Below are 8,906 nucleotides of genomic sequence, written 5' to 3'. Positions count from 1 at the left end.
AGATTTGGTTATCTTAAATAAAATCACCAGGATAATGGAGAACCCCAAATAAACTTGCCTGAGATTTTTCCTGTTATACTTTGGTAAATTCAATCTGAAATTGTATCCTAGTGACTGGTAGTATCGATATCATCCTCGAAATAAGCCATCCTAAGCCTGACATAATATACAGATTTATTGGCCCTGAGGGGATTGTAAGTGATATTTATTTTACTCGACTTAAATCTAAAAAGCTGACAAAATCACATTAAAACTACATTTTTATTTTGAAAACATGTTTTACTTATTCATGTTTTTATTACAAGGTTGGAAAAATAAATTGCATAATTGTATTGTAATATAGTTTTCGGTAATTTACGTAATGTATTTTTCTGTATATAATATATAGACTTAAAATTAAAAAAATCCTATTTCAGTTTATGCATTATTTGGATTTTAGTGAATTATTATTGCATTGTACGTCACTTGGGAGTTGCGCATGCGATGCGTAGAATATTATTACCATAGTGGTTTAGATACGATAACGAATTTCTTACTTACTATAATATGTTAATTTACTTTTTACATTCAGTCCTATAAAAAAATATATGCCGAAATAATATACTTATTAAACTCCAATCATCATTAAGTATTCAATATTATCATAACTAAATTTATTAATCTGTTGATATTTGATAAACACAAATCTTTGCACAATTACATCACCTGTCTATAATATACTCGTAATAATATTTATGTTTTTATTATTTAAACTTAAAGCTTCGATATAAACATATTATGTTTATACCGAAGCTTTGTACATACTTATAAGTACTTCAGGCAGGGATATTTCCAAAATTCATTGAAATGCGTGTCCGTATAATATAATAAATTATACTTCATAAGTAATAAGACGTAATAACTAACACAATTTTAATTATTTAAATATTTAATTATTTTAAAATTATATATCTTGTTATGTTTGTTATATTTCTGTTTAAGTATTAGGTATTTTATTTTAGATATATTATGAACATGTACTTGGATAAAGTAATACGATATGTAAAATTATGACACATTCGACATGCATAAAATATGGTAATAAGTATTGTTAAAATAAATAATATAACTAACTAAGGATATAAAACCACGAACCTATGCCATAAATGTAATATACTATATGTCATAGACATATGCAACTGTCAGTATATTTTATCTGTAAAATAATTAACTATATTGGTGTCGGTTTCGTTTAATATTTACAGAGAAAACGAATACCGAGGCAGTGTAGCGTGGCAGTAGTATACGTGCTAGCGTGTTGGTTTGCCTAGTTCCAACGCCGCGCCGCGCCATGCTGTTTGCGACAGTGGTTAGAAAATAATTAACACTGATTGCCATTAATTGATTTTTACTGTTATTAAAATACCCATTATAATTAAAACGTCCTGGTAGATAAAATTTCATCGAAATACTGTAATGAAATTACGAAGTATTTTATGATGATTCGACAATAAAATATAATTTAATTGGAAGCGCGCTGCACCCATAGACCTTATACAGTAGTCCATGGCTGCGCTGTAACGAATATAATATTGATAAGACGTGATAACATCAAACCAATCACACTGTTGTGGCTTCGGCTGGAAGACTTACAAGTTTTCAAAAAATCGAAGAGTGTAAATTATGCGTATTTCATTACTTCGTATATCTGTTGTAAAAGTAGGTACAATATACTAGATATTCCCGATTCTGATTGGATCTATCCGACTGGTTTCAAGTTAGTAATATTACATAGTTGGAGCGATCGGAAACCTTCTATGGGTCATCGTCAAATCCGATGACGAGAATACAAGATTCAACTGATGATAGCTTGGAAGTTCAGATTAAACTAGTCAGAGCATTATATTATATTAATTATATCAATTTGTTCGTAAATTATTGCTGTAAACTGTAATTAACATATAGATGATAGATATTTATATTTAGATATATATACTATATCTACTATATTCGGTTTGCCTGCATTAGTCGAGTATATGTCCGAAGTCACCTATATAAGTCACCTATTTAATACCTATATATAAATAAACCATTATCATTTATAGTGACGAGTGATATCAAAAACATTGTTTCAAATATAGTACATCGAAAACAAATTCGTGAATAACACTTTTTGTCAAAGTGTTTTCATAAAAAATACAATATTTTATGTACTTTATCTTGAACAAATTTTTTTTTATTGCACTAAAATTCAATTTCATTAAATTAAGTGATGAAAAATAAATATTTTTTAAATTATAAACGTTTGATGAATTATGGATCAGAGTATTAGACCAGTACATATTTTACAAATTGCTTATATTTTGATGAATTATAATTATTGACAAATCGTCCGGATACTACAGAATATTTATTTTAATATCACGAAGTAACGTATATTTATTGTAATCGAACGTATAAGCACCTTTTTTCTAAGCAAGCGGTTTTTAAGGGGTTTATTATAAAGAGTTCAAATGAAATATTATAAGAAAAACTGAAATTCAAATGTTTAATATATTTAAATAATAACTCAAAGTAACACAAAAATGGTCCTGTGCCAGTAATATTTTAATTACGAGATTATATAAAAAAAGAAACGGTTTCGCGTGAAAAAAAAAACCACTCAGGTTACATTGATAGTTAAGAAACCAAATTTATATACGATAAAGAGGAAAACATTTTATGTGCCTTGGCGTTTTAAAACCATAATACATATTTTGTTTTGTATTTATTAAATTTATAATATAAAAAAAGACAATATGACACAGAAAATATACGAGCTTCTGCATCGTGGATAAATGTTGTTTCTTAATTATAAGTTGAGTGGTTGTTTTTCGCGCAAAATGGTTTTACAAACAACTATAATGGGTGTGTGGCGTGTGGCGTAAGTACTTTAACACAACACGTTTCCAACCCTTCCTTACTTCTCGTGACTGTCACCATCCGTGGACATTGTACGTCATCGTTTGCGGGCGTTTTTATAATGTTTGCAGGCACACGCTATGTCAACCACGTCGTATTATTTTTAAAACAACAAAATTCAATAAATCACTTCCGTCTCATGCGCCGCTGTATATTGTTGTACACAATTTATTGTTATTTTCCTATTAACTTTTATTATTATTATTTTTCCACCCACACGTGATTCCTGTACCACATTAATTCATTCGCAAGCTGTACAGCCTACAGCTAGTGCAATCTCGGCGACGGCGGCGGCAGCGGCATAGTTATTTTCGTTGGCCGCCGTCCCTGTCACCGTCATCCCCGCAGTCACCTCCACAGCCACGGCGTGCGCACGCGCGTTTGTGTCGTATCCCTTTCCTGTGTTTGTGTATGTGTTTTTGTGAGTATGTGTGTGCAAGTGACGGTGGCGGCCACGACAACGTGTCTCCGGCGCCGGCCGTTTAAATCGCTGTCGCAAACCTAACGCCACTACACCAGCCACAGCCACCGGCGTAGCGCGTTCGTTGCTCTCTCTCTCGCTCTCTGGCTCGCGATCGGGACGGACCCTGTGCGTGCGACGCGCCCGATTTAGATTTTTGAAAATCACAAAAACATCAACAGCGACGAAATATTTAATAACGCGCGTGGCTCGACAAAAAGTGATAGGTTTACTGCACTATTGATAATATTATATTAATTTAATCGTACTTATTTACGCGCCCACGTCGTATACTCACAAACAGTGGCCGCGAACACGATATATATACTATACGTTACGCGCGTCCAGTCGCCGGTCATCGACGTGCCAGACCGATACGGCGGTGGTTGGCCAGAGCGTACTGAAATGCTAGTGACCCCGACAGACGCCGTGGATCGACCCGACGACGAGGAACGGCGTCGTCAATCGGACAAGTTTGACGATGGCGGTGGAGGCTGTGACGGCGGCGGTGACGTAGGTGACGGAGGTGGCGATGGCGGCGGTGGAGCCGGTGGAGCCGGAGGAGCCGGAAAGAAGAACCGTAAGCGACGAAACCGCAGGAACCGTCAGCGACAACAGACCGAAGAAGGCCACGCGGCCGACGTCGAATCTTATACGCCTCCCACAGAGTGAGTACCTACCTAAATCTAATATACTGTCTATTTTATGATGTTCAGTGATGAGACTTTAATAAATTATAATACTGCAAGGAGATGACGCCTACGGTCGTTTTGCATATGTCAGAATAGTGGAAAGGCTGACGTAACGTGATATGGGCCTAATGGTCTTTCACATTTCCCTATTTTTCGGAGAAACTTATAATATTCTATATTACCTATCTATATAATTTTTGTCCATGGGGTTTTAATCACATTTTAATGCATTAAATAAAATTAATTGTAAACGCCACATAGGTAGGAATAGTGTAATTATCTATTAAGTATAATAGTATAATATTATGTTAGAAACTATGTAATCTAGAAAAGTCAGAGAATGTCATAGATAAAACATTTTTTTTTTTTTATAAGCTAGGTACATTAGACATATTTTGACTTCAAAACACTTTGAATTAATAATTAAGTAGGAAACCAAAACAATAAGTTTTAAAATATTCAGTAAGAACCTTTCCTTCAAAATATCGGTCCAGTCTTGGTATAATAATATTCAAGAGGTTCTGTTTATAAATTCTAATACCTGGATATTCAGTTTAGCTGCACCAGACTACGTCATATAGAGTTGACCAATATTTTTACTACAATATAGTACCTACTACAGTATACTAATATATCATAGGTACATAAAAAATAATAGTAGGTAGGTACCTATAGAGAAACTGTTTACTTTTTTATAAAAACAGACCTCATAATTTATTTTTATATTTCACTGTACTGTGGGACTACGAGACCCCAACCACTATACGATATGTACCATCTTTTAATTATAAAAAATATATTTTACAACTTAATACATCAAAATTTTAAAATTTGATCTTTGTATATTACCCACTTTCAGTTAGGTACCTACTATAGATTTTTTTGTTTATTTAATTTAAATGAAATATGGTACTGTCAAGAAACTATATTAATTACATTGATATTTAAAATATGAAAATAACTCATTTGATGAGCTTTTTTTTAACAATTATTGTACGGACATTAACTTTAAAAAGTTATTCTATAACAATAATTACAAGTTAATTGACAAACAAACAACAATAAAACAATTTAAAAATCGCTCGATTCAAAATCTAGTTTTATAGAAAGAGGTTAGACCGACTAAAATAAAATTCAAAAGAACGATCAATGATAACCTAAAAGTGAAACATAAATATAACAAGAATTATTAATGATGGTAGTACTATCGAAAAATTTCAAAAACACCAACACAAATACCTACTTGAAATAAATAGTAGAGGTACCCTTACTCAGTGCATCTTCCACCTCGATTTCAACACTGGGTACAAATTATTTTGCCGAAATAAATATTATTCAATACTTACAAGTTACAATTTTATTGGTCCGTAATAAATATTAGTACCTATCCTTAGAAATATTTTAAGACTTTTTAATTAATGAGTCTGAGACAAATACAGAATATGTGAACAAGAGATACATTCTAAACATAATAATATTATGTATAGTTAAAATTATTATTAGTTAATTTTTGATTAATTGTTTATGTGAAAACTTATACCTACTATCATAGTACTTATAATAAATATTCCTTATTTTCGCATAAAACATAACAAATAACGATAAAAAGATCTATGAATCGAATCAATATACTGATATTAATTCAAATCAATTTAGCGTTAGTCGAATTGGTTGGAAATTACCTCATAATACGAGGATATTTTTCACTAAGTCCCACACATAAATGTTAAAAATAAAATATTAAATAGGTATACCGTACCTATATATATAATATAAAGTAATAAACGATTTAACAAAATAACTCCTATGTCAGTAAAAATTTATAATATATACGTGATACCTACGAAGTAAAGTATTTAGATTATATATCAATAGTTCATGGAACAACTAAATTAATTTTTAATACACATAATTTTGAATTGTATTTTATATTATAATACAATAATACCAAATAAAAAAAAAGTTGTAAAATTGAGTATATTAAGTATAAACCTTTTTCATTTGATGTATCGATATGTTATATTAATAATACATTTTTACATACATTTTAGATTCTGAGTGGAACGATGAATGTATTGATTTTACAATGATGTGTGTTTTTATTTTTATTTTTGTGTCTGTCATCACCTTTTAGGATAGTAAAAGTGCTTGGATTTTCTTCAACAGTAACTTTTCTGATAGGAAAGCGAATCTAGTTGGTACTTTGGGAGTTTAAAAGTAAAAATTTCCCAGTAGTTTTCAAAAGCGACGTAAAAAACAAAAGAAAAATTAAGGAAAAACGGGAATTTTTACGCAAAATCTATTTTTGAGAAAATCGATTTTGGTTTTTGGTGTAACTCTAAAACAAATGACCGTAGAGACATGCAATTTTCACAGAATGTTTATAATTGCATTTCCTATACACCATAACATTTTCCAAATATTTTGACTTATTTTGAGCTGTTTACGGACATTGTCAATTTCCATTATTTTTAGTTTTTTTTTCTATAAATATCAATAAAATTTTATCTGTTGAGTAAAAAAGCTTGAAAATTTAATAGAAGGCTCCTAGGTTATTGTTTCAAAGGCAGATGAAAAAAATTAAAAATCCTTAGTGACAGTTTTTATTTATAAGCATTTAAAGTTCAAAAATTGACAAAATACGGAAAAATCACGAAAATTAGCAAATTATTTCGAGTTGAGAATTCATAAAAATTTTTCTTTTTAAATCTAAGATTTGAAAATTAAATACAAGATTATCCATAAGTTTGTCTACCTTTATCAAAAAAAAAATGTCTACATGAAGTCAAATTAAATTTTTATGAGCGTTTGAAATTCATATTTTTACAACATTTGATATTCACTCGATTTCTCATGTAATGATTTCCTTATTTTGTTGTAATTAAAAAACATATGATTGTAGATATTTGAAAATTTCACTGAACATTTATATTAGCATTTTCTATACACAATAAAATTTTGAAAATAATTTGATACTTTTTGAGCTGTTTACGGACATTGTCTGTTTTCAATTTTTTTAGTTTTTTTTTTTTTATAAATAACATTAAAATTTTATTTGTTGGTTAGAAAAGCGTGAAAATTTAATGCAAAGCTCCTGATATATTGTTGCAATAGCAGTTGAAAAATATTGAAAATATATAGGCATAATTTTTTTTTATAAGCATTGAAAGTTCAAATTTTGACAAAATTTATCAAATTTAAAATGTAATAATTATTTTGTAGTTAAAAATGTATAAAATGTTAAACTTTTGTAGCTAAGGATTAAAAATTTAAAACAAGGTTCCATGTAAATAGGTTATATATAAATTACTTTATTCACAATAATATCATCAAATATACTTGGTAATATCATAGGTCAGCCGCTGACGGATCGTTTTCGCTCATAATTGTTTTTCTTATACAATAGATATTATATGATATTATATCATTGAATTCGAATTTAACACCATCCATTACAGTGACCCACTTGTAACATACTGTACAGCAGAGCGACATCCACTTACCCACCTTTTTAATTATACATTTTTACCATTTTTATATTTTAGATTCTGAGTGGAGCGATGAATGTATTGATTCTACAATAATGTGTGTCTTATTATTTTACTTTTATTTTTTGTGTCCACACGATTAGTAGTCGAAATAATGCTTAGATTTTCAACTTCAGTATCTTGTTTGATACTTATGATTGAAAAGTGAATCTAGTTGGTGCATTGAGGAGGTCAAAATTTAAAATTCCCAGTAGTTTTCTAATGCATTGAGAAAAACAAAAAAAAAAATTGAGGAAAAACGGGAATTTTTACGCAAATTCGGTTTTTGACAAAATTGATTTTGGTTTTGGTGTAACTTTAAAACAAAATACCGTAGATGTATTGAAAGTTTTACTGAATGTTTATATTAGCATTTTCTATAGACCATACAGTTTTTAAAATATTTTGTCTTATTTTGAGCTGTTAACAGACATTTTCAGTTTTAAATTTTTTTAGTTTTTTTTCCATTAATTTCAACAAATTTGTATTTGTTTTTATTCAAATTGAAAATATGTATGTATATATTGTATATTCGTATTACTTACCTAAAATAATCCGGGGCCCAACTAGTGATTAACCCCCAGTGTTTTAAATTATATTATCCCTCAGTTAGGGAGTAGGGACCCAACTCAGACATTATATTTTCATATACACCAGCCCTGTGAATTCAAATCGGATCCATGATCGAAAGTGCTGGTGTTAATATAAACAATAAGTTATTACTAATACAATATGTATAATACGAATATATACGTTGAGAGTTGAAAAAAAAATAAAAAGCGGGTAAGTGAGTGATGTTACAAATTTACAATGGTTACAAGTGGGTCACTATAATAGATGATGTTAAATTTGAATTCAATGATATAATATTATTGTATACGACAGACGATTCTGAGCGGAGACGGTTTGTCAGCCTAGGAATTTTATAGGTATTAGGAGGTATAGGAGTAGCCAATAAGTTGAATTAAAATATTTACATATATTTTATATTTGTAGGTATAATATAATAATATACTTTAGAAGTTTCAATTTCCTATTTTAAATCGAAGCATTATTTTGAAAACTTATTGTGTACCTACACAGAAACAAAAAATAAAAATAAGAATAAAAAAAAACTCACATCATTTTAAATTCAATCCATTCATTGCTCCGCTAAGAAACTAAAATTATATCGTGTTAAATGTTAATTATGCTAAGTATACATTAAGAACGTAAGGTTATAAGTTAATAGTTCGAGAATATTATATTTAACTCTAAAAGTTAAAACTTTATATGGAGAATAATGCA

General features: G+C 29.7%; 1 protein-coding gene across 2 annotated transcripts in view; it reads left to right on the top strand.

Annotated features, from left to right (window-relative positions):
* The first annotated feature begins 3,381 nt into the window (after positions 1-3,381).
* Positions 3,382-8,906, top strand: part of LOC132935490 (calponin homology domain-containing protein DDB_G0272472-like) — a 28,840-nt gene continuing 23,315 nt past the window's right edge. Inside the window, exon 1 of one of the 2 annotated variants that reach the window (XM_061002061.1) lies at positions 3,382-4,068. In XM_061002061.1, coding sequence (XP_060858044.1) covers positions 3,806-4,068 — 263 coding nt within the window. In that variant the 5' untranslated portion in view covers positions 3,382-3,805. The remainder of the gene's footprint in view (positions 4,069-8,906) is intronic. The other variant, XM_061002060.1, reaches the window with a different exon arrangement.

The sequence above is a fragment of the Metopolophium dirhodum genome, chromosome 1 (assembly GCF_019925205.1).
Source record: "Metopolophium dirhodum isolate CAU chromosome 1, ASM1992520v1, whole genome shotgun sequence".
In the NCBI taxonomy this organism is placed as follows: domain Eukaryota; kingdom Metazoa; phylum Arthropoda; class Insecta; order Hemiptera; family Aphididae; genus Metopolophium; species Metopolophium dirhodum.
The sequence above is the reverse complement of the archived record's forward strand: the minus strand, read 5'-3'. Positions and strand labels throughout refer to the sequence as shown.